Genomic DNA, 27707 nt, shown 5'->3' with positions numbered 1-27707 from the left:
GGAGTTAAAGGTGAAAAGAGACGCTCACTGAGAAAGCGACGAGCTCCGTCAAAGACCATAAAAACAAGACAGCTGTACAGACAAAATTAGCTCTGCCTATCCCTGCCATTCTGTTTCTCAGCCATTTTGTCTCTTCTAAAATTCAACAGACTTCCTTCTTGGTTTAGTTTGACCCTATACAAATTTGGTCCTTTGTTTTTTTTTTTAACCCAAGGAATCACTGGCCTGCTTTAAGTGGGAGTGTTTGGGAACTTGGATTAAATAAACATATTTAAGTGTCAAAGATTTCTTGATATCGCAAATTTGATTTTCAAATTACAAATCAAGCATCAAATGTAATTCTGTTCATTATCTTTAAAAAAGCATTAGCAGAAAAGAATGTCTACCAATCTAAAATTTTTCAATATGTATGATGACTCACAAAATCATTCAAATCATGAAGATACTTGATTGTGTTGGAGTGGCTGGTGTGGATTTGATGCTGGACACATTAGTACATTAGAATGATAGTGTTTTATTTCAAGTAACAAGAACATTATTTCATTTCACACTTTGTGTTACTGTTAGGGACATCTTTAAAATATAAAACAAATCATTTCACTGAAGCAGAGATGAATAATGTCAGATTATTTATTGCCTTTATGGCATTATAGATTTAACTTTGTTTAAAAACATATACACATTAAAAATGAGAAATGTATGTTCCCGTTATTGTAATTCTTATTTACAAGATATGCAATGTCACTAGTTATTAAAAAATCGAAGTGTAGTGTTAGGTAACCTCATCCAAAATCTATCAAATTTCCTTCCTCTACAAATTCTGCTCCTCGTTCCTTTTTTGACCAGTCAGCAATCAGTTCTTTCACCTCTTTTCCAAAATCTTCATGCAGTTTAATAAATTCTTCTTGGGTGCCAAAAGAAACCCCTGACCACTCTCCGAATTGCATCTCAGGAGTGTTAAGGGGCACGGCACTGGCATTCTTCCTGGGTTTTGGTTTGGGTGACCGTTTATAAGCTGGCTTTGATGAAACGGTCGGAGATTGAGCAGTCGGCACAGAGCTGAGACCCGGTCCTGATCCCACATCTGGCGCTGGACACAAAGGTTGTGCACTAAAAGTGGTTACTGGATATCCTGTTTCTGCTGTGTTGAAATTTGGCATGACGAAAGGGTTTGTTGGCTCACTGGAGAACTCGTGTAAAGCATCTGAGAAACAGACACACAAATAAACAGATGAAGTCTAATCACAGTTTCTTAAGTAGAACTCGAGTTGGTAATATTTTAGGGAAGTTTTTGTTGCCTTTCAAACTCTTTACATCCTGACAGTAATCAATGATGAAACCATTCGGCTCATCAGACTATATTAAAAGACTGGATGGCCACCTGGGTTTCCACCTACAAAGCTTCCTACATGAACTCACTGCACATGACTGGAGTCTTACCTAAAGGCTAAACAGATCCAAAGCTACATCTATTAGAAGTTATACTGGAGTTCTGTACATTAATTACAAATGTAATTTGGGTTTCATACAGAATTCTGCCTCAGGATCAAATACTCCATCAAATCCGAGACAGTATCAAATATTTAATATTAAGACTTTCATACGAACAAAAGTTTCAGTTCTATTAATCAGTTATGGTTTAATCAAAATGAATAATAAAGAATATGAACTGGGGAATCATTCAGAGGAATGTCATACATCACTAAACAACAAATCTACAAACAGTTGGTTCAGTTCCTCTTTGATAAAATCTGATCATTTATTTGTTACTAACTTGACTTAAGGTAATCATAATGTATGCAGATATAAGTTGACAGATATTATGTCTAAACCGTGTACCACTGTGTACATGGGCTCTGTAAACAGGGATCCAAAGCCACACAGCTGCTGCATAGAACAAAGAGAGCTCTCTTTCAACAAGAGATAAAACATGAAGTCACTCTCCGGTCCTCACCTCTGTACTTTTTCTCCATGTCCAGCACTATCAGGGACAGGTAGTTGTGATTGGCTGACTGCAGGGCTTTGATCCAGCTCTCCTGACTGTCCTGGTCCTCAGCGGCAAACTTGTAGGTTCGAAGCCCTGGCTCGCTCCACTCCAGCGAGAAGGCGAACTGCTCCTCGGACTCACACAGCTGGACTGTGCAGCCCTCGAGAACAATCACTCCTGTCAGGTCGCGGTCGGACGGTCGGTCCTTGTAGAAAAGGAGGTTTCCCTTCAGCACAAACCAGCGCTTCTGATAGGAAGTTTTGATCTCACCCTGTGGGAAATTAGTGCCATCTGTGGTTTATGGTGTCATTTAGAAACTCATTTACTCAATTCATTACACAACAGGCTTTGTGAAATAAGCAGCCGAATGGGAACTTTAATGTGTGGTGTGAAATTACAGATCTTATTCTCTTTTCGGCTTTTCCCTTCAGGGGTGGCCACAGCGAATCAGTTCACACATCACACCTGACACTTTCCTCCACCCGTTCCATCCTGCCTATACACGCTTCTTCACCTCTTTTCCACACTCTCCATTGCTCTGGACTGTTGACCCTAAGTACTTAAAATCCTCCTCCTTCTTGATCTCTTCTCCCTGAAACCTCACTCTTCCACTTGGGTCCCTCCCATTCACACACATGTACTCTGTCTTACTGCGGCTAACCTTCATTCCTCTCCTTTCCAGGACAAACCTCCACCTCTCTAGCTTCTCCTCCACCTGTTCCCTGCCCTCACTACAGATCACAATGTCATCTGCAAACATCATAGTCCATGGAGATTCCTGTCTAACCTTGTCTGTCAGCCTGTCCATCACCATAGCGAACAAGAAGAGGCTCAGAGCTGATCCCTGATCAGCTCTCTGCTTCAGTGACTCCCTGATCAGCTCTGAGCAGTACAGAGCTGATCTCTGTACTTCTCTATCAACATCCTCAAAGCAAATACTGCGTCTGTAGTACTCTTTTTTGGCATGAAACCATACTTTTGCTCACAAATGCTCACTTCTGCCCTTAGTCTAGCTTCCACTACTCTTTCCCATAACTTCATTGTATGGCTCATCAGCTTTATTCCTCTGTAGTTGCCACAACTCTGCACATTTCCCTTGTTCTTAAAAATGAGCACCAGCACACTTCTCCTCCACTCCTCAGGCATCTTCTCACTATCTAAGATCCTGTTGAACAACCCAGTCAGAAACTCTACTGCCACCTCTCCTAGACCCTTCAATACCTCCACAGGTGTATCTTCAGGACCGAGTGCCTTTCCACTCTTCATCCTTAAATACATTAAATAAATTTTAATTGACAAAACGCTCTGAATTAAGAGAAAGACTTTCTCTTTAAACTATTGTTCTTTGCTGAAAAGGTAAACAGGCCACGTGTGACCTACTTCCTCTTGTGACCAGCGCTGTGTGACAGGTCTTACCTTCTTGTACAGATACCCTTCTTTGTCTATTGGTGAGTTACAGGATTCGTAATAACTTATTATTTTTTCATGGATCTTCATTTCAACACCACATGCTGCTCGGAAATGAACCTGCAATAAAAAAAATTAAAAAAGGAAACTTGACTATATGGTCTACTTCCTTATTTTTTGTTGTTGTTTCTTTCTCTTTTGTTTTTGTAATCATTGTTAAGCGCTTCGGTAGCGCACAGCACTCATATTCCTGAGATAAATCTTTAACAATAACACAGTTTAAACCGTGTTGGAAACGGACCGTCAACAAAACAGCGACTGTCTGTCAAGCGGAAGCGACCCACCAGCCGAGTTTCTACCGTCTGACTTAGTTACAATAAAACAAGTCTGAACGTTGTTATTTGTTTGGTTGTCTGTCTGTTTGTTTTAACGTGACTGTTTTCAGTGGAGGAACTGTGAAGGCAGTCCTGTCACTTCCACTTTTCTCTCGTTCACTCACCTTTAAAGCGTTGCAGTTGCCAGCAGCGGGTGTGTCAATCACTTCCTGGTTGAAAAGGTAAAGCTCTACGTCATCAGCGCGTCACGCACCCGCTTAGAAACTGAGTCTTGTTGCTGTACAGGTGAACTTTTTAGCTGGTGAAAGTTTATTTCTTTACTTTCTAGTATTCCTTAAAAACGGCTTACACCCATGGAGGGGTGTCAGACATAAGTTCTCTAGTTAGTTCATAATATATTACGTTACAACTGTTACTTCAGTAAACCTTGACTGATGTTAAGTTCTCTAAGGAAAAAAAAAATCACTGAAATCACTTGTAGCGACAATAAATTTATTTTTGTTGTGGAAACTCTTTTTGTTAAACAACAACAAAATAATAACTTAATAAATCTGTAATAAATATATCTGTCACAGAGCAAGAAATTAGTTTGGAAAAAACACTTTTCATTGACAGTAACTTTTGTCATATTTAAATTAGTTTCACTGTCTATCTCATTTTCTTCAAAAATTAATCATCATACATACACTACTGTAATCTATAACACATAATCGAAGAAACCCTTTGACACCATTAGATATAAATCTTCCTAATACAAAATAATTATCACATCTTCTAACAGAGATGTATTAATACATTTGTGAAGTAAATGTCAGTTTCTTTCACTTTCCATACTCTTCTTTATCTCAAGCATTGCTGATAATATACATTTAAATGACAAACATTAAAAACTGGAGATGCTGAATGAAATATGCACTTTGCTGACCAGCACTTCACACTCAAGTTGTGAAGGAGAAAAGTGCTAATGGAAATGCTGGCCATGTGCAGGGCATCTATTAGCTAAGACAATGGAAATAAACTGTATGAATATATCACAATAGCCAGGATATTTAAAGAATAATGCAAATTAAAGATACAGTATTTTTGGCAAAACTGCCCACACTGTTACGCAAAAATGACATTGGCTATGCTGACATTATGCCCGAGTCCTGAACCATTCATTATGTGCAAAGACGAGACTAGAACAAATACGACACATTTCTCTGCAATCAGCAAATTGCTCCTGCTAGTGATGAGTTAAAAGACTGGCCTTTAAAATAGAACTTCTAAACGAAATCTTTCGCGGACTCTCTTCGATCAGCTACTGTGCTGATCTTGCAGGTAGTTCAGTATAATCATTGCCGCTGCTCCCTCCAATCTTGCTGTAACTGCAAAATCTCTCCAATATGGACCTTTTGGTGTCTTTTCAAATTCTCACCCCGACTAAAGCTCTTCCCACACTGGTTACAGTAGTACGGTTTCTCACCTGTGTGGACCCTCTTGTGTTTTTTCAGGTCTCCTGCCTGACTGAATCGCCTCCCACACTGTACACAACCATACGGCTTCTCTCCTGTATGACAACGCTGGTGGATCCTCAGGTTCCCGACCCTGCTGAAAGTCTTGCCACATATAACACACAAGTGGGAGTCCTCTCTCCTGAAGTGATCCGTCCTTATTTTTCGTCCATCAAATGCAACCCTGTTCATTTTTGCAAATCCATTTCTCCTCGGTAAGACATTATTTGAGTGTACAAAGAAAAGCCTGCAAGGGTCAGCAACAACTTGTGGACTGTGTGCCTCATCAGAGTTGGTACAAGAAGAATTACAACTTAATTCAACTAAAGCATTAGACTGTTCTTGAGGACACTGTGGTTCTGATGGTGTAAAGTCTGTTGGCTCTGGTTCTAGTTTAATATGAGCCAAGTTCATCCCAAGTAAGTTATTTGAGTTAGATGTGCATAGAGTGTTGGATGACAGAGCACTGCTTGCCGTGTGTGATGTGTGATCGATCATGTGTGGCACCACTTCTGGTTGTGCTTTAGAACATTCTACTGTTTGTACCAAGTTGCAATGGGCTTGTGATTCAATGCTATTGAAGCAATCATGTTGTTTCAGTATGTTTTCCACATCATGGTCCGGTTTGTGACTGATGATCTTCTGCTCAGTGACAGGAAGTTCTGAGTTCTGCCTCAAAGAATGGACTGACTCCTGCTCTTCATTCTGCACTTGTCCCTCAGGTAATGGACTGCTTGTTGGTGCATCATCTGTGAAATAAAGACAGACAATAAAAAGCGTTACATACTTACTAAGTCATGAATCAATAACATCTCACCAAATGATAATGATATCCATAATGAGGTTTTTAGATAAATCAATTTATTACACACGTTTGTTCTCCTTTGTTATGCTGTCCTGAAGTGCCTCCAGTCTTCTCTTCAGACTCTTATTCTCTCTCTGCGTTCTGGCAGTTTTCTCTTGGTACTCCATCACGGTTTCCTTGACCACCTCCAGGACCTCCTGCACAGCCTCGGTCAGTACTTTGGCCACACGAGCGTTCAGACGTTCAAGTTTTGACATCCTGAATAAAAACATCAGTAAAAACACTAAATGACACTGAACATCCTTGGCAAAGCCTCTGGAAAATGAGAAGCATGTATCAAATATTACTTTATAATCAACTAAATACAGCCCTGCTGTACAGAAAATTGCAAAAAGTCAATTTTTTGACATATTTTTCGTCACAAATGTAAGACACTTTGAGACTTGAGGAGCCTTTTCTGATCATAAACTGGTCCCAATCGATGATGCTGTGGTAATTTGTCATCTATGGATACCATACTGATCCTCGCCAAGGGTAATACTCCTCAAATCCATGCTGGTGGAGGGGGACAATTTTTTGGAGTGCAGATATATAACTCAAACAAGGGCCGCTCCTCAGTCTGTAAGATCTGTATTTACAGTCAGTCAAGCGTTAACTCAAGTACAGACTCCAGCCAGCGTTCCCATGATATAACATCATAACATACAGAAACATTACTTTGTTTTGTGTTTCATATTTGACATCGTTAAATATTAAACCAGCTCAAACATGTCTTAATGCCCCTGACAAAAGTATAAAAATATACTTTACCTGAAAATAGAAATTACTGGACAAACGCGAACGTTGATAGCCAATGTTAGCTACATTAGCTAACCCTGCACTTTGACGTTGTTCTCTTCAACTTTTAAAATAAGGTACGGCAGTGTGGTTGTTAATTTATCAATGTTCTTGCCTTATTTTGATTTTAATCAACGTTACTTAAAAATGTAAACAATAATACAACGCAAATCTACGCGCGACATAAAACCTTCCCGACTACAAGGTTACATACGGAAACATGAACGAATCACTTCCTGTGTCACGCAGCCCTTCAAAATAAAAGTTGTATATAATGTACATACATTTATCCACAAATTTTTCTGATACAACATAAAAGTTAGTTGTCATTTTCCATGGCGCAGCCATTCCAGCTAGATAAAACGTGACGTCAGTCTTAATACATGCAAACTAGTCACAAGAGAGAATATCTTAGTAATATGAAATTATTATTTTTTTTAAATGTCATTTTATCAAATATGGAAGTATGCATCCATGTTACTAAACGTCATACTAAGCATTCACATGCACAAATATTTTAAGATGGAAATCTAGAGGAAAAACCCACAAATATTAACCACATCAAAATTAAAGATCCATGGCTTTCTTTGTGGTAAGTGAATTACTGAGAGTAGCCTGTACATGTTAATCACAGTATCCACTCCAGCCAAGTTAACTGAAGCACACTCAAGGTATTCCTTTGATAGTTTATTTGCTTACAGCCATTGCTTTTCTCTTCTTTATGAGAGATCAATCCTAAAACTGCAGTGGGCTTGTTGCCCATTTTGACATGTCATAACAGGAAAAACGATTCAATACTAGTTTAGGGTCACTGAATGTGACTCAGTGTAAATGAACCTTTATCACCTATATTTCCTTTTCTGCTGTAGTAACAGAAAATGCCTCATGTGCTGCAAGCCCTTTGCTTCAGTGTTTTCCTGTCGAGTTTTCTGTGTAATGATCATTTGCTCAATGTTGCTTTAGGAAAGAAACTTTGTAGGATGAAGGGCTCTTGTAAAAAAACCCACTGAGATACACATAAAAAGAACGATACCAAACACTTTTATTTGGTTTGGAAATAACAGATCCGTACAATAATCTCTACGATAAGAAATCATGAAACAAGTCTAGCAACTGACTAGCGGGAAGTGAGGAAGAGGGAAATTTTGACCAAAATAAAGAAAATATCAAGAAGGCACCATTACCTTTTTGCTTTTAAAGCTGCATCTTTTTCTAAATAAGACTTTGGTACATTCAACTAATCTAAAAAAAAAAATCCTCATTATGGGCTAACTTTGCATTTACAGAGCCAGCTAATAACATGCCCTTAAATACAAGTAACACAATACATATCAAACATCTGGATACAACACACAACAGTAATGAAACACTACAGTCTTACAGATGAGTTTTCTGATGTTTCTTCATGTTACTTGAGTGACTGAAACTTTTGCCACAATGAGTGCAACCAAATGGCTTCTCTCCTGTGTGGTAGCGCAGATGCACTGTGAGGTAGCCTGACTGACTGAACCTCTTCCCACATACGAAGCAGCAATATGGTTTCTCACCTGTGTGCACCCTGTTGTGTTTTTTGTAATCGCCTGCATGCGTGAAGATGCGTCCACAATGCGAGCAGCAGTAGCGTTTTGGGGCATTTTTCAGGAATGGTCTTGAGCCTGAACCTCCTATTGTGTTTAGTTGAGAGGTGGTTTCGCCTTCTGCACCAGCAGCAGTTGTACTGTTGCAATTTTGAGACAAAGACTCTTCTATTCCATTCTGGAACAGACTGAAGACGGCTCCTGACCCATAACAGATTCCTGAGTTGACTAGGGGTTGTCCTGAGCTGTGTCTCTGTAAGGATGCGCTTGTATCAGCATCATCCAAAAAATAATTGGTGATGGGTATGGGATCGTTACCTGACGTTGGCTCTATTTTCCTTTTTGAATGGTCTACATACTTTGAAATAGGTGCAGAGAGTCCAATGTCAATCTCTATTTTAGGTGTTTTTGGAGTATTTGCCTTTCCACCCCCTACAGGGAGATTTGATACAGCTCTAGAGGAGAGACTGGAAGTGGCTAAGGATGTGATAGATGTTTCACAGTCAATATCATGGAATGGATACGATGGACAGATGATGGCAACGCCTTCCTCCAAATCTTCTTTCTTTTTTTGATCTGTGAAACTTTCCTCTGCATCAGAGCGCTGCGTTACCGGTGCAGGACTTACACCTGCATGACAGCACAGGTAACAAAGCAGAATAAAAAGACAAAAGATTTTTATCAAACAGTTGTCAAAATTGCATAATAAAAGTTGTAGACATATATTGCATTACCAGAGTTTTCCACTTTTAACTGATCCTGGAGCTCCTGCAACCTCCTCTTCAGAGTTTGGTTCTCTCTCTGTGTTCTAGCAGTTTTCTCCTGGTATTCTGATACAGTCTCTTTCACCACCTCCAGAACCTCCTGCACAGCTTTAGCCAGCAATTTTTCCACTCTGATTGTCAAACGGTCTATTTTGGACATCTTTATGGCGTTAAAATATAGAGAATATGTGTTCAGCATTGTGCTTTTTTTTGACAGACCTTTGCATATGATTCCACCCGTAGAAGTCAATTACCAAAATGATAGTGTAATATAACACTGTCCACATATAAAAACAGGTCACCACAATTATACACAAATGAATTAGAAGAAGTAACGCCAGGATTTCACCTTTGTGAACTGACAGGCTCTTCAATGTCACATTTCAATTATCAAAACTTTTAAATCTTAAAAGATCATACCTTGAACTTATCGTGACCCTGTTAATGAATATCCGGTATCAATTCTATATTTATCTTAAAATATTCCAAATGAGAACGGTCATTGTTCACAACATTCACACTTGCCTTGTGCAGAATGTCTTCCTCACACTAATCCAGAAACAACAGGTTGGGTTTTCACGAAATGAAGGAAGTCCAACAATGGTTGACGGAATAATTCTGCCGGTAGACGAAGGTTTAATGCGTCCGTACCAGAAACACCCTGCAAGAAATAGTCCATTAGTCTGATTGTGACCTTTCAACTTCCGGGTTACGAGGGAGGCGCTTGTGAGCCCAAAATGAATTAAGGGTGTATGGAGCCGAAACATCCAAATTAAACATGAACGGGTAACAAATTGCAACAGTTTTTACTGTGTAAAATAAAATGAGTGGTGAGAGTACAAAAAGTTGTGTTTGGTTTTTTTTTTTTGTCATATGTAATAGATGTGACCTCACGCCTCGAACCTCTTCGTTTCCTTCAAGCACCAGAGGCGGCAGGGATCCAACACGAAGCGCGTTGCTGCCACCTTGTGGTAATTACTCGAACAGGTTCATTTTGACACATTTATTTCCCGTCTGGTGATCTCTTCCAGCGTTATTTCCGATTCCTGTAGAATTTATCAACTTCCTGTCACTGATGGACAAAATCCTGAATAACTCTTGACTCGTGACAAACACTTTTAGAAAGTCCCTTATTGTTAAAATATAGTCATCAAGCCTGCGTTCCTCATTGATTTAATTTATTTTGTATGTTATGAGGTAAATAATCCACTGAGCTCATGGTCACATATTTCACAACACATCTCAACTTGCATTTCAACAACAGATTGCATTTGCCCAAACAAAAAATATGCTTTAAAGGTCTGGTTACATATTCAAACATTTCTCATATTTTTCCTAATAAAGAGGCTGTTGCATGGCTGCCACAATAAAACACAGAATACTGACAAATTCAGCAGTGAACTTTGTAAATTCATGCATTTGATCGTCTTCACCATCATTATATAGTGAAAAAATAAAACATGCGCTTGAATGTAAACTGGCAGTTGTGTATTCATGGCGTTGTCTCCTCAAACAAACTCAGCAGGTTCTTTGGTTCCAAGCTCGGTCGGGGTAAATCCTCATCTGTTCGTGTCCAGTTGCGACTGTGTCGCTGAAAGGACTTGTTGGATGAAGTATGTGTGGATTTTTCTGTGTGTAGCTCTGCATGTATGGGGCTTGCACTGGGTGCCAATACGTGATGGGAACCGTTTGATAAGACGCTGTAAGGGGTGTCCGCTAAGTTACAGGGTGACCAGTCACCAAGATTTGAGTGAGTTGGTGTGTGGGCAGGACTGCGATGGCTGTGTGTTGGTGAACCTTGGAGGGGAGTGGATGTGCTTTCCATAGTCAGTCTGGATTTGATCCTGTGGAGGAAATTAGAGTAAGTGAGGAAAAAAGAAAACAGCTCAAAGAAAAGAATCCTTGACTGGCATTTCTTTACATCACTTCAAACATAGAAAAAAACGTAATTAGACAAACTTTTGGTCAATTGTATTTCTGATATCAAGAAAAACAAACTGAGAAATGATCTTTTGTGCCTTTGGCATTAAGAGCAGGGCCAAAAAGATATCAAGAACACCATTGTATTAATATAATGAGTCGCTATACCTGTGTGAGAAAGTAGGAGAAACTTCTGGGTCTGCGGGGTTCAACACAAACACTGAATCATCCTCTGGGCTCCCCGAGTCAGCGTGCAAGGCACTGAGGGCGAAGGAGAAATCTCTGTCCGAGCCTTCCTTTGGAGGAGTGCATGGTACTGGCTTGGTCCAGTACGGTACGAAGGACACGTGAAAGGACGACAAGAAGCTACACCCAAAGCACACCACCGACTGTGAGGAAGATCAGAACAACATAGTGGCACAAGTTTAAGGTTTAATTATATTAGACCAAGTTTATGATAAGCGGCATGTGCTTATTGACTTGGTAAAGACAGCAGATCGTGAACCAGTTAAGCCAACAGTTCTACCAAATTGACTTTAAATAACCAATGTCAAACAAGAATGTTTAACTGTTTATAAGACACGTCACCTGACAGAAGGAGACCAGTGTGAGCACAGCCTCTGCAACCATTAGATATATCTGCCTTTTCCACCTGTGTTTACAGACAGAGGGGATAGAAAGAAGCTCAGAGACTTTTGGTCGCAGAGTCGGGTCTGGGGCGAGCATCATTCGTAGTATTGTCTGAAGCTCCGCTGACAGGCCTTCAAAAAGATGAAAATAATAAAAAATACTGCTTGTTTGAATGAAGAAAACAAGAACAGCAAGTTAAGAGCATTTGAAAAGAAAGACCTTACCACTGGCAAACTCTGTGGGTAGGCAACCCTGCCTGAGTTGTTGCCAGCCCTCTCCTCCGTTTGGAACCTCTATATTACAGGCAAGCTCCAGAATAGAAACACCCAAACTACATGTAAAAAAAGTTATATTTAGGGAGTAACTTATATCTGAAGAATTTGTTAGGTTTTTGGTTTACTCTTTTTAGCATTAGTACCTAAAAACATCGGCAGCAGTTCCATACTCTCCATGGAGCAGCTCAGGAGCCATGTACCTCGGATCTCCCTCCTGGACATCCTCTTTCACTTTGACACCTACTGGCTCTCTGTTCTTTTTATTGAGCTCAAGAAGCAGGCCGAAGTCCCCCAATTTGAGACGTCCAGACTTAGTCATGAGGATATTAGCAGGCTTAACGTCCAGATGCACAAAACCATGAGAGTGCAAGTGTTGCAGTGCTGAGAGGAGGTCACACAGGTAGGCCCACGCTCCAGGTTCATCTGTATTGAAACAAGTTAGAATGCCATGGGATTTGAATATGATAAGATACAGACAATTCAACATCCATAGATTTCATCATATGTCTTTCAGGTAGACCTAGGCCAGGAGGCTGGTTTTCAGCATGAAGTAGCAGACTGGTGCTACACAACTCCGTCTGGATGTAAAGCCGGCCACACTCCTCCCAGGCGGCCACAAAATGCAGGATGTGAGGGTGGGGGCAGACACGCTCGTGATTCCTGGCTTCCCTCACACTCTGGTTCCTGTCACTGTTCCCCCTGAAGCGATGAGCCGACCGCTTGACGGCATACTGACGGCCATCAACGTTGCTTTTCACCTTAAAAAAATTCAGGAAATAAAGAAACTTCAGCATCTATATTATGCCATTATCATATACAAATACATGGTACATACATGAATTTTTTTTGTGTGTTGCTAACCTTGTAGACCTCTCCAAATGATCCTCTTCCTAACAGGCCCAAATTAGTAAAACACTGACTAAAATAGGACTGTTGTTTGGTGGGATCGTATACAGAATTGGGAGGGGGGGACTCACTGAGGGAACTAGATAAGGGTGTCCAGGGGGATGAATGCAGGGGCAGTATCCTGCTCAGAGGGGGGCATCCCTTGGATGGCGCAAGTGGGGGCAGAGTGTGAGAGATCCGTGCCGGGGAACAGTAGGGGGAGTTGGATAATGATGATGAGGAAAAACGTGTGCGCCGCTTTTTGAGGGAGAAAGATTGCTCTGCGTGGGAGAAGTGGGTGGGAAGAGGCAGAGGAGCACCGGACACGGTGGTCTCCACTGCCACCGACATGGTGCCAGGACCTCAGTTCTTTTCTTTGAAGACAGTGAGCTGCAAAATATAAAAGGAAAAACAAACAAAAACAAACAAAAATATAATGAAACAGAACTAGCATCCATGGGTAAAGTATACAGTCATATGCATTCATGCTGATACTGCGGTTCTAAACATTTGGTAAACTCATGTGGTAAACAATACTCAAAACAAAACAAATGCAATTCATTAATGTCTAAATTTTAACCAAGAATTTCACCTCTGATTAACGCAGAACATTGACGTGGATTAACTGATTTACATTTTGACTTACATGCTGAAAAAAACCACATTAACACAATCCCAAACATTAAAGACAAACGTCAACACTTCAAAACAGCTTCAAGCTAACGTTAACTCAGGGCGGACTCTGTCAACAACACAACCTAGACTGAAAGCTTACGCTACAAAAACTGGAACTGACAGTTCAACGTTAACCAACATATAAAATAAATAACGTAATGGCATACCATAATCCAGTATCAAAGGACAAATTACTAGCTGTGTCGAACTCAGACGGTGCGTACACTCTCGAGCATGTAAGTAACCCGCGCCAAATTCTAAAATTATGCGCAGTATTGCGTACTTCCCTTATGTGAATACAAAACTCAATTACGCAATATACGGAAGTACGCAAGCGGTGCAGTCTGGGGCTCTGCGGCACAAACACGGGGCTGGCGGAATTGAGTAGCTAGCTAACCCACTGAAATGGTAACTTTTTATTATTATTATTATCCGTACTTTATAACATTTCTGTCTCTTTATAAGCACAGAATGAACGTTCAGCCCGTTGTCAGAAAAATGTCACCGCTTTAACGACAAGCGATGCTGTCCGATGTCGACATGTTCGGTTCAAGCTTGTGTTTGTTAGCCGGCGTGCTAACTATCTTTGTCTAACCTGGAGGTGTTGAATTGATCACCGTCCAAACCAGTGAGGATAATCACATCAAATCAAAGTTTCCCGTCGTTATCAGACCGATTACCGATTAACTGACGGTTCAAATTTCGCATCAAAAACCCTAAATATGATTCGTGATGACTGTTTTTTCGGATTTGTACGATGCCTCATCCAGGCAGTTGGCTGCTAGCCCATGAATGGCATGAACTGTGTGGGTCGATTAGCTTGAATAAGTGTTTAAAGCTCCCTGACATATCAGTAAAACACCCAATAAATACTTACATTTATAAAAGGCTTAGTTGTTTTAAAACGCTTTAGACAAAAATACTCTTGACCTACTGAGGCGTTCCATCAAATAAAAGGATTTACAGTCTGTTGAGCTTTTAAGTAATATCTGAACCTGAGCATCAGGTATCCTGTGTAAAGTGTGTTGAACTGTATGTAAGAACCATCAGAACTGGTTGCCATAGAGATAGAATTTTTTATTTTTTTTGTCAAACATGTTTGTTGTCTTCTCTCTCCCCCAGGACGTGTTTTTAATGATCCGACGACACAAGACCACAATCTTCACAGATGCCAAAGAGTCTACCACTGTTTATGAGCTGAAGCGTATTGTTGAAGGAATTCTGAAAAGAACACCTGAAGATCAGAGGCTCTACAAAGTGCGTTTAGAGCCAAGTATGCCAGTGATACTGAATTTAGTCTCACATAACTTACAGCATCACTGAAACGTTAGTTCAGTCATCCTTAGTGACAGTGGTGACATGTTACTTTTGTTTCCTCTGGGTAACTAAAATATTCTCTGTAAATGTCACTGAGACAAAATTATATTTTGTAGGATGGGGGAGGATTCTCTGTTACTTGAAACTTTTTTTCCACAGGATGACCAGTTATTAGAGGACAGCAAAACACTCGGTGACTCCGGATTCACCAACCAGACTGCCAGACCTCAAGCCCCAGCTACAGTTGGTCTTGCTTTCCGCATCAATGGTAATTTTAATTCATATTTACAATTTAATTTTTGTGGGCTTCTCAGTAATAGGGATGTTCTGTTTTTCCCTCATATTAGGGTGATTTTTTTTGAAGAGATAATCACGTTTTTCTGCTTAGTTTCTACTTTTTTCTGAAATGATCTCATGATCTGGTAGCTGGTATCAGTAGAACCGCTCCTGCCCCATTTCTCTTGGCATCCATATGTTCAGGTACTTGTGTTGAATTCAATATGCAGCAGGAAATGGAAATTTTTTTTAAACTAAGTTTGCATTTAGTAAAAATGATCCAATTTCAAGATTGAGCTGAATTCTTATTTTTCCATTTTCTTAATATATCAATGATGATGCCAAAATTCCAATATTGGCAGATATATTTGTAATAATATTGACCACAAATCTACTTGAGCTTTACTTATGAAATTATTATTTAACTTATTTTTTTAATTATTATTATTATTATTATTATTATTATTATTATAATTATTTTGATTTCAGTGTAAGTGACAATGAAAAAAATCCCAATTAAATTTTATAATCCTTTGATACATCTCTAAGAATTAGAATTGATTTGGATTTTGAGTCATTTATGAATTTATTTGACAAATGATGCACAGTTATTGTATTTGAGGATCCCTTTTGAATCTTTTAAGTAATGCATCATGTAGATTTGTTCTCACAAGGAAGCTATAGACTATCCACCCAGAAGGCTTTGCTGCAGTCGTTCTTTGAAGCAGCTTTGTAAAGGACTGGAGTGACATGCATCTCTGTCACAATGGAGCTAACATTTCTGCTCTGCCCTACAGAGGAGATGTTCGAACAGCTGCACATTGAGGCCTTTTCCAGTCCCCCAGAACTTCCTGATGTTATGAAGCCTCAGGACTCTGGTAGTACTGCCAATGAACAAGCTGTGCAGTGATGACAAGGAAAGGAAGGGAGCAGTGGGGAGAAGAATTGGAAGTGGCTGTGTGAGGATTAACTGCAATTGAAAAGTGGCAGGGTGAAAAATACATAATTTCAATTGGTGTGGTGGGACGTTATACGTAACCCAGCGTATCCATGTTATCGTCTTGCCATCATCCAATCGTTCCCTCAATTTACTTATTCAGTTTTCTTCACAAGTTATTTTTTAATTCTTTATATCCACATCACAAGCAGTTCAGCTCCTTGATTTAGGCCTTGTGTGAGTATGACTGTGTTTGTGTCAGTTATTCAAGTAATTAATATTTGGGGAAAGGCAAAGACATGTCACGGCGCTCTAGTGTAACATGCAGAAGAATCAGATTTTGTTTTCCTTTTGAAAGTCCTTAAACTGCATGAACAGTTTCAAAAGAAATTCTTTGTGTTCTCAAAAATAGATAAACCTTTAACTGAACAAGTCTCTTTGTTGTAATTTTTCCAGTTTTGCTTTATTTTAATTTCTTGCAAAGGGTCTTTGTAATAGTTGTGTTTTTGTCTTTTCATTTTAGTTCCTTTGTCAGTTCATTGTTTCATGTTTTGTGCACTGAGACTGGGGGAAGATACTTCTGACAACAGAAGGTTTTTTCTTTTTTTCGGAGGGGGGCGGTGTTCTCAAATGAGTTCTGCCTGTGACACAGTAATGTTCTGCGGTTAAAACACGAGTTTTGAAAATGCATCATCATGTCACCAGCATCAATGTGTCACCCCCCAACCCCACCCCCCATAACCTACAACTGTGAGCTTCCGTAATTTAAATAAAAATAAACTGGTGACTGACTTTTAATTTTAAACACAGATTTGTATTAATTGTTTAAAGAACTTAAAATTATTTATCTGGTCAGTGTTATGTGTGACTGGGTTGATGGAGATACATTTTGTATTAGGAAGAAAACCACAGATGCTACTAAAAGCATTTAGGCCAACTCGATTTTAAAGCTTCTGCAGCACAGGTGATGAAGAGCCAGCCTGCACTGTGAAACTGAAACTGAAGCAACCAAATGAATCATTTGTTTTAGTGTTACACCTGTGCTTTTCCTACTGTCACATGTCAAAAAAAGTCTCCAGTGAGAAAATCTACTGGTGTTTTGTTTTGTTTTTAAATTTGTTTTGCTGGAATTCTGGTCATTCAATGAAGAGTTCATTTTATAGTTCATACATGATGTTTTAATAAAGACACCATGGTTTTAAGATTTTGTTATTGTCCTGAGGTTTCTTAAGGCTAAGAAAAATAAATTAAAAAATCACAGGTTGCTTAAGTCACTTGACTTTAGCTGCTTCTTATCTCAATTTTAAAATTAAAATGTAGTTCTGTTTCACAAAGTTCCTGAATTTCTTACCATACCAGCTATAAAGGGATTCCCTTGTTTATCAAAACTAACACGATAAATTCATTTGAATTCGGTTAGGATTTATTTGGAGGGGGAGATTTTTTTTTTTTTACTAACATCTTTAGCATTGCCACATGACATGTTATTTTAAAGTTAAATTCCTCAGGGAGTGAAATATGGAAAAAGCATATTTAGATGGATGACAGCGAGTTATTAAATGCGTATCCAAATGTTTGAATTAAAAGGGGCTTTACTGAAATATGTTCTCAACTAATGTAGATTCCATTCTAGTCACTTTAAATGTTTTTCAATAGATAACTACAACAGAAAAAAACCGTGTGATTTCCCCTTTTTGATATAAAATAAAAAGCAGCTTCTTTAATGCTCTAATTGCATTGCATCTGCAATTTTTTTTTCTTAAAGGGGAGGTGCGTATCCGACACTGTTTAAATTGTTTTAACCTTAAAGAACACGAAGACATTTCTCAGTAACTTCTGTCATCTGTCCTGAAGCGCCACTAAATACTTTATAGCCGCAGCCAAATAAGGGCTCAGAATGTCCAGGATGACGTCACGTGTCCGGGGAATGCGGGGTCTGCAACCGCATGTATTTAACTCTGCCGTCTGCTGTCCGAGGTCCGGGTAGGCATTACACAGGAAAAGAGTGGTGTGTGGAAAAAACGGGACGTCCTCCTCCTCTTCCTCTTCCTCCTCCTCCTCCTCCTCCTCCTCCTCCTCCTCCTCCTCCTCCTCCTCCTCCTCTCTTGGCGGATAACGGTGCCCTACAAGTTATTCCGACCGACGCAGACAATAGTCTCACCGTGCGCGGCCGGGATCCACGTCTATTAATGCGGTCCACGTACGCGTGTGTCACACCAAGAGGGAAACACTCGGCTGAAGCGACATCATGGACGATTTGGGTTCGTATTACCGCTGTTCTGCCCTCCAGACGTTAAACTACATGATGAGATATCATCAGGGGTTCTATAGGAAAGGGGTGGTACTCAGAGGAAATATGAATTACCTTTCTTTGTCTTCAAAGACATGAGCGAGGCAGGTCGGATAAAATGGATTTTTTTTTTTTTTTACAGATTGTATCACAAAAAAAAAGGCAAAACTTCTTTTTTATATTGCACAAGGGCTTTTACTCATATGGCATCAAGTGATGTCTTTATCCTTGTGTGTGTGTGTGTGTGTGTGTGTGTGTGTGTGTGTGTGTGTGTGTGTGTGTGTGTGTGTGTGTCTAAATTTACAAGCAGTTGGGACAAAAATGACACGAGCAGTATGAGAACCACTATTTCTGTACTCCGTGGACTACTGGTGAATCTTCATGTATGCCCCTGCAAATTCAATAGATGCTTGGTAAATTAGATTTAAGGGGGATCGGCTGCAGGCAGTCCCCATCCATAAATATTAACAAGTCAAGGATGGACAGAAGCCACTTAATGTGCGACAGACTGCTTCACATTTTTAAGATATCACAGAGGAAGCGTGGCTGTTTGGGACTGATAAAGATGTTCTTCTCTTCCTCAGAGGAATATTACAAGAAGCTGTCCTTCTCTGGGAATGTGAGAAAGGCCCTGAAATAGCCCAGGGCCACACTGCTGTTTCATAAAGCCACAAAGTTTGATGAAAATAGAAAGATTTTTCTTTTGACCTAGTTGCCTGCTTTTTTTTTCTTTCTTTAGTCCACATAAGAATTGAAGGATTTGTGTTTTTTAAAGATTACTGGAAGGCATGAGCAGATCTAGCCAAGCACATCTGGGCACATCTGGATCGGATTGTATGCAGTGAGAAGAATGTCCTGGGCGACTGGCTGAGTGTTGAAGTCAGGCAGTGGCCATGTTTGGGACTCTCAGTTTAAGCTGTTGTCCAATGTTGTAAGTTTATGTGTTGGATCTGGGGAGGCTTTCCGTTGTGAGAGACCACTTGTTTAAGAGGCCTTTGGCCAAGACAAACAAGTCGACGGGCAGCTCTAAATATGGTCATAATTCCCAATGAGTGAGGTTCAGCTCCTTATATGAGCAGTTTAGTCTGTAAAAGTGTGTGTGTGTGTGTGTGTGTGTGTGTGTGTGTGTGTGTGTGTGTGTGTGTTTGTCTGTGTTTGAGAGAAAGAGAAAGAGCAAGAGAGATAGATAGATAGATAGACACAGAGAGAGAGAGATAGAGAGAGAGAGAAAGAGAGAGAGAGAATGCCAGGGGGAGAGTAAGTTGTATATGCAGATTCTCACCACATGCTCGTGCCTTACGTGTGAATCATCTGGGGCTGAAGCGACACAAACCCAGACAGGGTGAGGTAAATTAGGTTGATGTAGAAATTTGGTCCAACATCCCTGATATCATTCAACAAAGACCACCAGAAGGCAAGAATCTGAGGTTCAGAACTTATTCTCGACACTGGAAAAAGCAGATTAGAAACCTGACCACTTGTTGAGTATCTGCTCTTTGGGAGACATCTTTAACAGGGCTAATCTTACTAAACATTCGTTTTTCATTCATGTCTCAAACTGATAAGTTACCCTATGTGATATACTTTCCACCAACCCAAGTCAGCCCATTTGTCACGAGATGCACTGATTGTGAACACTCAATGAATAGATAGCTAAATAAAATAAATAAATAAATAAAAGTATGGGATCACTTGAACCATCCATAAGCTGCATTTTAATAGTCTAAACTGCTATTTCTTTCAACACTAAAACCAGGAGAAACAAACTTATTTATCTACCACTAAAATGTCTCTAATGGAGCACTTACTGTCATAGAACCACCTGATCTACTGGGTTCTATCTACTGGGTTCTATACCCTTGAATAAAGTTATTCATTTGTATTACGAAGATGAACTAGTGGAAAAACCAGGATATTTTGTTTCCTGTACTGACAGTGACCAATAGTCAACAGATCATTGAATTATTTAATTAGTCCCACAAATCTTAGAAAATGCAATATCTGGAGGGCCTTTAATCATTATAAGTAATATGCAGTTTCTTGTCAAATAAATCAAGTCAGTTTTATTTATACAGTACAAATTGAAAACAAATCTTATCTCATGATAACATTTGTCTAAACATGCTGACATGATAACATTAGTTATCTTGAGAACACGTCTAGACTCTCCTCTTTTTTTAACAGAGAACCGTCATTACCCCTGGAGGGAGCGCTTGGTGAAGAAAACACTGCTTTGACTGGGTTGCGTGTGTGTGTGTGTGTGTGTGTGTGTGTGTGTGTGTGTGTGTGTGTGAGAGAGAGAGAGAGAGAGAGAGAGAGAGAGAGAGCGAGTGAAGAAGAGACACAGAGAGCAACAACATTAATAAACAATAAAATAATAAAATATTTTCTAAAAAGCTGTATCTTTTATATTGATATCAGATATAACTATACTCCTAAATACATGATAATATGGTTCATAGTGTTTGGGCATCAATAGATGTATCAGCAATTTACCACATAATGCAAAATTTACAGTGTTCTTATTAATATAACTGAGAGGAAACACTTAGAGTAAATAGCATTGATTCAGCACAGAACCCTGTGGAACTCATACAACTGCTGGAATGCAGGAATCAATAGAGCAAGTTCTGCACAAAAGAGCAAAAATAATATAAATAAATACATTTGGCACAGTAGTGTTGGCTCTGAAGAGATTCTTCATCTCATCGTATAGAATGCAAAGGTAACATTAAGTGAAACAAGATAAGGAAAGACATGCTTTGTGTGGCAGTTTTAGCCTTCAGTCACACATACAGTACTCTAGTCAGCAGGAAGTGATGCCAAGCAGCAGCAAAGCCTCGTCCAGAGCAAGTTTAGTTTCTGAACTGCTTCCACCTCCCCATGGAATGAGTGTATGAAAGCAGCGGGGGTGTATTTAGATATCAGATGCCTAACACGTCCTACTCTGTTTCCTTTTCACGCCGGCATGTCTTGGAAGCGGATGCAGAAATGTTTGTGCGCTCTAATCCCGTCACTATGTCAACAATTTCCTCCTGCGTTGTGCCAATTCTGACTTTCCTGTCCTTACTAATTCATAATCTGACAAGTTAGTCAGTTTTGTGTGTGCTGCATTGGTCACCCAGGCTCTCTGTCTCTTCTTAGGAGTGTCTGAACCACCTAACTACCCTCTCAGTCCTCGTATTGTTGTGTTTGGTACGTAAATGTATGTGCACATGTTTGCATCTGTTTCCATTTGTCTGCCGGTATGTGACATTATTGATTCCATATCATCTGTCATTGATCCAATGTTTTTTGTCTGTGCTGCATGCAAGAGTCTATTTCTCTACTTACATCTCTTTCTAATCATAATATTCCCTACAATAATGATTGATAATTGTTTTTGTATGTGGCTGTGTTGCATTGTTTTTTTTTTGTTTTTTTACTGCAGTATGGTTATTTCAGTGTTAAGAAAAGCACCAATAATTTAATTTATTTTTGTTATTATTATTGATGTTTTCGTTGTTTTTGTTGTTGTTGTTGTTGTACAGCTTTTATTTGAGGAAGTTAATTTTCTTTAATAACGGAAGGATATATTTTTTGTAAATCCCAAAGTTCTATTACATTTGAATATTTCTATTTAATGCCCCCCTCCCTCCCTGCAGACGCCCTCCTTGCTGATCTGGAGAACACCGGCTCTCCTCTAGCTCGGTGTCCTGTCCTGCTCACCTCTGACCCTCCAAAAAATGCTGATCCTGCCACGGAAGACACCAGCCAATCCCGGCCACCCCCACCTGCCTACACCCCACAGCAGGTAAATAACTAGCTCCTGGGGAGGGATAATATTCATAATGATTTTTACATTAAAGATTCAAAATGGTTTTATTATGCCTCATCTAGACGGCCAAAAGTGTCTTTTCAATCCATAGATATCGTTAAACCGTCTTCACTGTACATGCTGACTTGCACTTGTTTTGTCTCCAAGACCGTTTCTGCTGCTATGAAATCTTCCCAGAATTCCAACCCAGACAAATTATACAGGTAAATTATTACGTGCATGAAATCCAGTCTTTTTCAGTTTGGGTCTGTTTTACTTTCTACTTTCAGTTTCATTTTAATTTCTAAATTTGGATCAATGTATTTGCAATATAAAATAGAATCAATAAACAAATTAGGGTTAGTAAATTCAGAAGCTAATAGAGAGAAGATGTACAGTATAACAGTTTGTTACCTCCACATTCTTCAGCTTTAATATTAACCTAGAGATATTAATTCTGCAACCGTTATAATCCATTATTAATATTTCCTTTGGACATGATGAGTTCTATTTTGTTACTTTCAGTACACTTTGATAAAAATACTTTTTTTAATTTACTTTACAAATTAAATAAAACAAAGTGTGCTACTTTTTGTTGTAACAGAGTGCTTTTAAAAATGTATCATTGCTCCATTGCACTAATTTCACATTGAAGAAATAAAAGTTTTTCTTTTGTTTTTAAATGCAAAATATCGGACTAAAGCTGGTCAGAAACCACCAGGAAACTGACTTTAATCAGTTTGTCCACTTTTGTCATTGAGTGAGGTTAGATCATCTCACTGAGGGACAAATGAGAGTATTCCTCTACATGAGTCAGTTATGAATGGACAGAGATCAAGAGCCTCCTATGATTCATTTCAGTGTGACCGTGAAGAAACCAACCACATTTCTGACTCGATGTTTCCTCACCCCTCTTACTGCTTCCCTCTCTTGCGATTCTTACAGCACAGTGTGTAAACCACGCTCTCCCCGCACAGCAGATCCTCCTCCAGCCTTCTCTTCCTCCTTGTTGGGAGGTGGTCTGAGTGAACTGGACCATCTGCTACAGGAGCTCAATGCCACCCAGTTCAACATCACAGGTTAGTGTGTCTCTGTGTGCATGCTTGTGTTTCACGGGAATCTGTTCTTCTACACGACCTTGTTTCTGTCATCAGATGAGATCCTGGCTCAGTTTCCTTCGAAGAAAGATGAGATGGACAAAATCAAGGATAAAGCCGTGAGCTCCTCTTCCAGGTACTGAATGAGTGAAGTCAAAAAAATTACTCAACATTGTTCATTGCAACTTTTGTGTATATTCTGCATTACAGTCAGTTTTAACATGCAGAAAATGTTTCAAGAAACCACAATACAATGTAAAATTTAAAGAAAAAAATAGTTTTTCCAAAATTTCCATTAACTATATTAAATATAATATTTAGTGAATAAGTAGTGAGTATTTCATGCAACATACCTAGAGGAATTCTGCCATTTTTAAGCACTTATGTGTAAATATCATTCAGGAAATTCAGAAATTGGCTTTTCTATTTAGGTCTTAAAGTATTTCTTTTCAAACACAGAGGGCTCCTAACACAAACGTACATTTAGTCAATATCAATTGACATAGCCTCACTCTGTTGAGTTATTTTTAGTATTTTAAGTAAGCTCCACTGCATGCAAACATGTCTGTGTTACTTAATGTGCATTGATCTTTTGTTCAGTATTTTAAGTAGATCAAATAAATGTTGTAATTTGTTGGTTTATTGTTATATTGGAATCTTTGTTTTCTTTTAATTCAGTTCTGCAAAGCCATCAGCAACATCAGCCACATTGGAGTTGGACAAACTGATGGCTTCCTTGTCAGACTTCAGAGTCCAGAGCACAGTAAGAGATCGTACAAGCACATAAATCAGAGGATAGTCCTTAATATAAATCTACAGGTCTGCAGCGGCTTGAAATTTTTCTGCCAATCAAACAGAACTGTTCATACTGATTGATGGTGGACTCATGAAGATATTCACTTTACTGTATGATGACTTTTCTGTTGCTGCATGGCGATGGAGAAATGGCAATTCCGGCCTGATGATGGAAAGCCATCTTGTTGGAGCCTTTTTACAGCTTCATAAATAGCTTCAGCTAAATGGAAGTCTGAGTTTTAGATCACCTTGGCTATATAATTCAGTAATTCTCTTCAATCAGTGAGTCAATATCAAGATTGTCAGCAGAGAAAATGGTTCTCTCATTTTAGGTTTCACTATGGAGTCAAAAAAGGGTGAAACACAAGCCTGAATGAATGAATTCCTGACGTTGACTGTGCCCAGTAGTTTCAAATACCAGATATGTATCTGGTGGGATTGATGATTTGTGTGACACATGTCAAATCTGGATGCCAAGACTAACTGTCATTATGTGCTGTTAATTTCAAAGTCTAGATTGATAAACTCTTGGACAACTCTCAAAAGACAGGTCCATCCATCCATTTTTGTCTCTTTCCAGCCAGCTGCCCCTGTCAATCCGGTGGTGACGGCACCTCAGCAGCCCGCCGCCGCCCCGATGCAGCCCTCCTCCGGTGGCTCATTGGACAACATGCTGGGGCTGCTTCAGTCGGACCTGAGCCGACAAGGAGTTCAAACTTCCTCTAAAGGAAATTGTTCAGCTTGTCAGAAACCAGTTGTAGGACAGGTGACTCACTTTCCATCTATCCAGCACTAACTAATTGTAAAAAGTATAATGTCATTCATAAAGATGACTTTTAGAGAATGTTCCTCATTGTCCAACTTCTGACTGCTTCCTCTTGCAGGTGGTAACGGCTCTTGGGAAGGTGTGGCACCCTGAGCACTTTGTTTGCACTGAGTGCGAGACAGAGTTAGGAAGTCGCAACTTCTTTGAGAAAGACGGACGTCCGTACTGCGAGTCGGATTACTTCACCCTCTTCTCCCCTCACTGTGCACAATGCAACAAGCCTATTCTAAATGTGAGAAACAGACGTGCTTGTATCAGTTGACCCAGAACTTCATACCCCAGGCACTGAACTTTTCATACGTCCTGTTTAGAAAATGGTCACGGCTCTGGATAAGAACTGGCACCCGGAGTGTTTCTGCTGTGTTAAGTGCAGCCGGGCGTTTGGAGAGGAAGGTAATGGGTGGCACATCCTGTTTGGGTTCAACATGAACTTGTTAACAGTGAAACTCAGCAGGCTCCTGACCCATCAAGCACACATTCACATTCTATTAATTATTAATTTGATCAATGAGAATACTGTTAAATGCTTCTTTATTATAGAAATCTAGAGGTAGAGATCTCTTTATATAGATGTCCACATGCCGTTTGACGCCGAAGGGCTTTAAGAGGCCTGAATAAAAAAGCTGTTAACTCTTGGAAAACAGTAATTTCTTTGGATTCCAGGACTTTGACAAGTATACTGTACATGTAGATGTCCACAAATCTTAGTCATGTAAAATTCGCTCAGTGTTTTCTTCCGGCATCATATAATTAACTAAACATTTTCAAAGCAACTCTGTCACCGTGTAAAACTGTGACTGTATCCTCTGCAGGTTTCCATGACCGTGATGGCCAGCAGTACTGTCAGCAGTGCTTCTTGACTTTGTTTGCTTCTCGCTGTCAAGGCTGCAGCCAGCCTATTCTGGAAAACTACATCTCAGCTCTGAACTCTCTCTGGCATCCACAGTGCTTTGTTTGTAGGGTGAGTCTTTGTTTGTGTTTTTAGTGCATGATTCAATGATAATGTTACATCTTTATAAGGTGGAGTTTGATCTCTTGTGTGTTATATTGGCAGTTCTTATAAGGTATTTGCAGATTTAGTTTCAAATGTCTGCATAAATTATTTAAAACCAGTGTCATTTACTCATTCTTTGCTTCCAAGTCAAATTAATTTCATGTATGTGAAGAAATTCAAAGACTGCTGTTTGCTCAGGATCCTCCACAGAACAGGCTTTCCTCTCACAGACAGACATGCAGCAGTCACATCAGCTAATGACTTCACTGCTTTTTCTGGCACATTGCTTTGTTTCTTTTTTGTGTTTTGATGTGTTATTACCACATACTGATCAGTGGCATTTTGAGAAACCATTGGCATGACACGTGTCTTCGCCTTTGTTTATGACAGAACAAAACAGAATTTTTATTACAAAACACTCCGAACTAAGTTAAAATCCATGGGGTACCTTTGCCTTTATCCCAGTGGTCAAAATCATGTGATATTTTTGTGGTCAAACCTGCAGATCCACACAACAGGAAGGCCATAGTTGGTGATCTTGATTCAGATCACAATTTCACCCAAAAATTAAACCGATCCCTAAAATGTAATTACCTGTAAGTTTGCTATTTGACTTGATTTCAAAAGTGGGCACTCAATGTTTAGATTTCTGTCTCTCAAAGGTAAAAAGTTCTGTTAAGGTCAAAGTGAAGGCAGAGACCAGAGTAAGGATGAATGATTATTAAAGTTAAATGCTGACTCTGATTATTAAATTTTTTTTTTACACAGAAGTGGATATCTAAATATTCCCTTCACAGTTATATTTCTAAAGCAGTGTGTCTGCCAGCTGTCCTTGTGAGGCTCTGAGCTCTTACTGAATCTCCCTGCTTCTTCCAGGAGTGCTACAGCCCCTTCCTCAACGGCAGCTTCTTTGAACATGAGGGTCAGCCTCTGTGTGAGGCTCACTACCATCAGTCCCGTGGGAGTATGTGCCAGGCCTGTCAGCAGCCAATCCTGGGCCGCTGTGTCACTGCCATGGGTGCCAAATTCCATCCCCACCACCTCGTGTGTCACTTCTGCCTGAAGCCCCTGAGCAAAGGCTGCTTCAAAGAGCAGGAGAACAAACCCTACTGCCACCCCTGCTTCATCAAACTCTTTGGCTGAGCTCACAGCAGGACTTCTCAGTTTGTGTTGATTTTTTAATTGTGGAAATGCAGGTGGAGCTGGTCTCTTTCTTGGTTTTAAGAACATTAAACTGTTAGAAGGAGAGAAATTTAAAAAAAAAAAGAATCCAACCAAATGACTTTAAATTAGACTAGCAAATGAAAACTCCAAATGTCCTATATGTACATCTTTTATATACTGTATGGATATTACATTGAATATTGAAATATTTTACCAAAGATAAAAAGAAACAATTTATTAAGACTGAATTTATTGTTTCAGTGACAGACTAGTATTGTTATGAAGAACATGGCCTCTAATATATTTGCTTTGTAATGCAAGACGTAAGAATTCCTGCAATTTCATGTATAGTATGCTGACTGCTACTGTGTGCTTTTGTGTAACAAAGGAAGCTGTCATGTTTACTCTCAGATATTTTTGCATCATTCTTTTCCTACCGCTCTATGCAAATTTGTCAAAAACAATTCCAAAGATTAAAATAAAGAAGAACACAACTGGCCTCGCTGTTTCCTTAGAAAAAATGGGGTTCCAAGAAACGGCAGCTAATTTTATCTTTATTCTATCAGAAATTAAAAAAAATCAACAGTAAGTTGAAATGTTAAATATTTATAAAATCCATATAATT

At 39.5% G+C, this 27707-nt stretch overlaps 6 protein-coding genes across 8 annotated transcripts; 2 read left to right on the top strand and 4 right to left on the bottom strand.

Annotated features, from left to right (window-relative positions):
- Positions 1 to 494: 494 nt before the first annotated feature.
- On the bottom strand, positions 495 to 3935 carry LOC137588527 (sesquipedalian-1-like). The gene is made up of 4 exons (XM_068305656.1): positions 3894 to 3935; positions 3404 to 3514; positions 1955 to 2258; positions 495 to 1204 (listed from the first exon to the last, which is right to left on the bottom strand). Exons 2-4 carry the CDS (start codon positions 3482 to 3484, stop codon positions 783 to 785), a joined length of 807 nt encoding a protein of 268 aa, XP_068161757.1. The 5' UTR covers positions 3485 to 3514; positions 3894 to 3935; the 3' UTR covers positions 495 to 782.
- A 280-nt stretch (positions 3936 to 4215) lies between these two features.
- LOC137587990 (zinc finger protein 569-like) lies at positions 4216 to 7054 on the bottom strand. Its single transcript, XM_068304675.1, has 3 exons — positions 6838 to 7054; positions 6095 to 6285; positions 4216 to 5971 (listed from the first exon to the last, which is right to left on the bottom strand). The coding sequence occupies exons 2-3, from the start codon at positions 6282 to 6284 to the stop codon at positions 5064 to 5066; spliced, it is 1098 nt and encodes a 365-aa protein (XP_068160776.1). The 5' UTR covers position 6285; positions 6838 to 7054; the 3' UTR covers positions 4216 to 5063.
- Positions 7055 to 7941: 887 nt separating this feature from the next.
- LOC137587991 (uncharacterized) lies at positions 7942 to 9874 on the bottom strand. Of its 2 annotated transcripts, XM_068304677.1 has the most exons (3): positions 9731 to 9874; positions 9176 to 9365; positions 7942 to 9071 (listed from the first exon to the last, which is right to left on the bottom strand). In XM_068304677.1, the coding sequence occupies exons 2-3, from the start codon at positions 9363 to 9365 to the stop codon at positions 8242 to 8244; spliced, it is 1020 nt and encodes a 339-aa protein (XP_068160778.1). In that variant the 5' UTR covers positions 9731 to 9874; the 3' UTR covers positions 7942 to 8241. The 2 variants fall into 2 exon arrangements, with proteins under 2 accessions (XP_068160778.1, XP_068160777.1); XM_068304676.1 differs by having other exon boundaries at positions 9176 to 9874.
- Positions 9875 to 10348: 474 nt separating this feature from the next.
- Positions 10349 to 13872, bottom strand: pkmyt1 (protein kinase, membrane associated tyrosine/threonine 1). The gene is made up of 8 exons (XM_068304671.1): positions 13758 to 13872; positions 12892 to 13305; positions 12551 to 12788; positions 12174 to 12453; positions 11980 to 12086; positions 11714 to 11886; positions 11294 to 11514; positions 10349 to 11049 (listed from the first exon to the last, which is right to left on the bottom strand). Exons 2-8 carry the CDS (start codon positions 13264 to 13266, stop codon positions 10698 to 10700), a joined length of 1746 nt encoding a protein of 581 aa, XP_068160772.1. The 5' UTR covers positions 13267 to 13305; positions 13758 to 13872; the 3' UTR covers positions 10349 to 10697.
- A 38-nt stretch (positions 13873 to 13910) lies between these two features.
- On the top strand, positions 13911 to 17327 carry LOC137587992 (elongin-B-like). The gene is made up of 4 exons (XM_068304678.1): positions 13911 to 13998; positions 14713 to 14847; positions 15067 to 15175; positions 15981 to 17327. Exons 1-4 carry the CDS (start codon positions 13996 to 13998, stop codon positions 16091 to 16093), a joined length of 360 nt encoding a protein of 119 aa, XP_068160779.1. The 5' UTR covers positions 13911 to 13995; the 3' UTR covers positions 16094 to 17327.
- Positions 17328 to 18196: 869 nt separating this feature from the next.
- On the top strand, positions 18197 to 27581 carry LOC137587989 (transforming growth factor beta-1-induced transcript 1 protein-like). Of its 2 annotated transcripts, none has more exons than XM_068304673.1 (11): positions 18197 to 18381; positions 22055 to 22203; positions 22375 to 22430; positions 23152 to 23285; positions 23361 to 23439; positions 23982 to 24066; positions 24679 to 24864; positions 24983 to 25156; positions 25236 to 25317; positions 25737 to 25885; positions 26795 to 27581. In XM_068304673.1, the coding sequence occupies exons 1-11, from the start codon at positions 18369 to 18371 to the stop codon at positions 27059 to 27061; spliced, it is 1374 nt and encodes a 457-aa protein (XP_068160774.1). In that variant the 5' UTR covers positions 18197 to 18368; the 3' UTR covers positions 27062 to 27581. The 2 variants fall into 2 exon arrangements, with proteins under 2 accessions (XP_068160774.1, XP_068160775.1); XM_068304674.1 differs by lacking the exon at positions 18197 to 18381 and adding an exon at positions 21505 to 21605.
- Positions 27582 to 27707: the final 126 nt, after the last annotated feature.

The sequence above is a fragment of the Antennarius striatus genome, chromosome 21 (assembly GCF_040054535.1).
Source record: "Antennarius striatus isolate MH-2024 chromosome 21, ASM4005453v1, whole genome shotgun sequence".
Taxonomy (NCBI): Eukaryota; Metazoa; Chordata; class Actinopteri; order Lophiiformes; family Antennariidae; genus Antennarius; species Antennarius striatus.
The sequence above is the reverse complement of the archived record's forward strand: the minus strand, read 5'-3'. Positions and strand labels throughout refer to the sequence as shown.

Coding starts and splice junctions, on each gene's coding strand:
- LOC137587990 (XM_068304675.1), bottom strand. CDS start 6,284: ATGTCAAAACTTGAACGTCTGAACGCTCGTGTGGCCAAAGTACTGACC. Junction 5,972..6,094: donor CATAACAAAGGAGAACAAAC/GTGTGTAATAAA, acceptor TTTATTTCACAG/ATGATGCACCAACAAGCAGT.
- LOC137588527 (XM_068305656.1), bottom strand. CDS start 3,484: ATGAAGATCCATGAAAAAATAATAAGTTATTACGAATCCTGTAACTCA. Junction 2,259..3,403: donor AAGGGTATCTGTACAAGAAG/GTAAGACCTGTC, acceptor AATTTCCCACAG/GGTGAGATCAAAACTTCCTA. Junction 1,205..1,954: donor CATGGAGAAAAAGTACAGAG/GTGAGGACCGGA, acceptor TCTGTTTCTCAG/ATGCTTTACACGAGTTCTCC.
- pkmyt1 (XM_068304671.1), bottom strand. CDS start 13,266: ATGTCGGTGGCAGTGGAGACCACCGTGTCCGGTGCTCCTCTGCCTCTT. Junction 12,087..12,173: donor ACTGCTGCCGATGTTTTTAG/GTACTAATGCTA, acceptor TTTTACATGTAG/TTTGGGTGTTTCTATTCTGG. Junction 11,887..11,979: donor ACCCACAGAGTTTGCCAGTG/GTAAGGTCTTTC, acceptor ATCTTTTTGAAG/GCCTGTCAGCGGAGCTTCAG.
- LOC137587992 (XM_068304678.1), top strand. Junction 14,848..15,066: donor AAGATCAGAGGCTCTACAAA/GTGCGTTTAGAG, acceptor TTTTTTCCACAG/GATGACCAGTTATTAGAGGA. Junction 15,176..15,980: donor TCTTGCTTTCCGCATCAATG/GTAATTTTAATT, acceptor TCTGCCCTACAG/AGGAGATGTTCGAACAGCTG.
- LOC137587989 (XM_068304673.1), top strand. Junction 25,157..25,235: donor GCAACAAGCCTATTCTAAAT/GTGAGAAACAGA, acceptor CGTCCTGTTTAG/AAAATGGTCACGGCTCTGGA. Junction 25,318..25,736: donor CCGGGCGTTTGGAGAGGAAG/GTAATGGGTGGC, acceptor TATCCTCTGCAG/GTTTCCATGACCGTGATGGC.
- LOC137587991 (XM_068304676.1), bottom strand. CDS start 9,404: ATGCTGAACACATATTCTCTATATTTTAACGCCATAAAGATGTCCAAA. Junction 9,072..9,175: donor GTTAAAAGTGGAAAACTCTG/GTAATGCAATAT, acceptor GCTGTCATGCAG/GTGTAAGTCCTGCACCGGTA.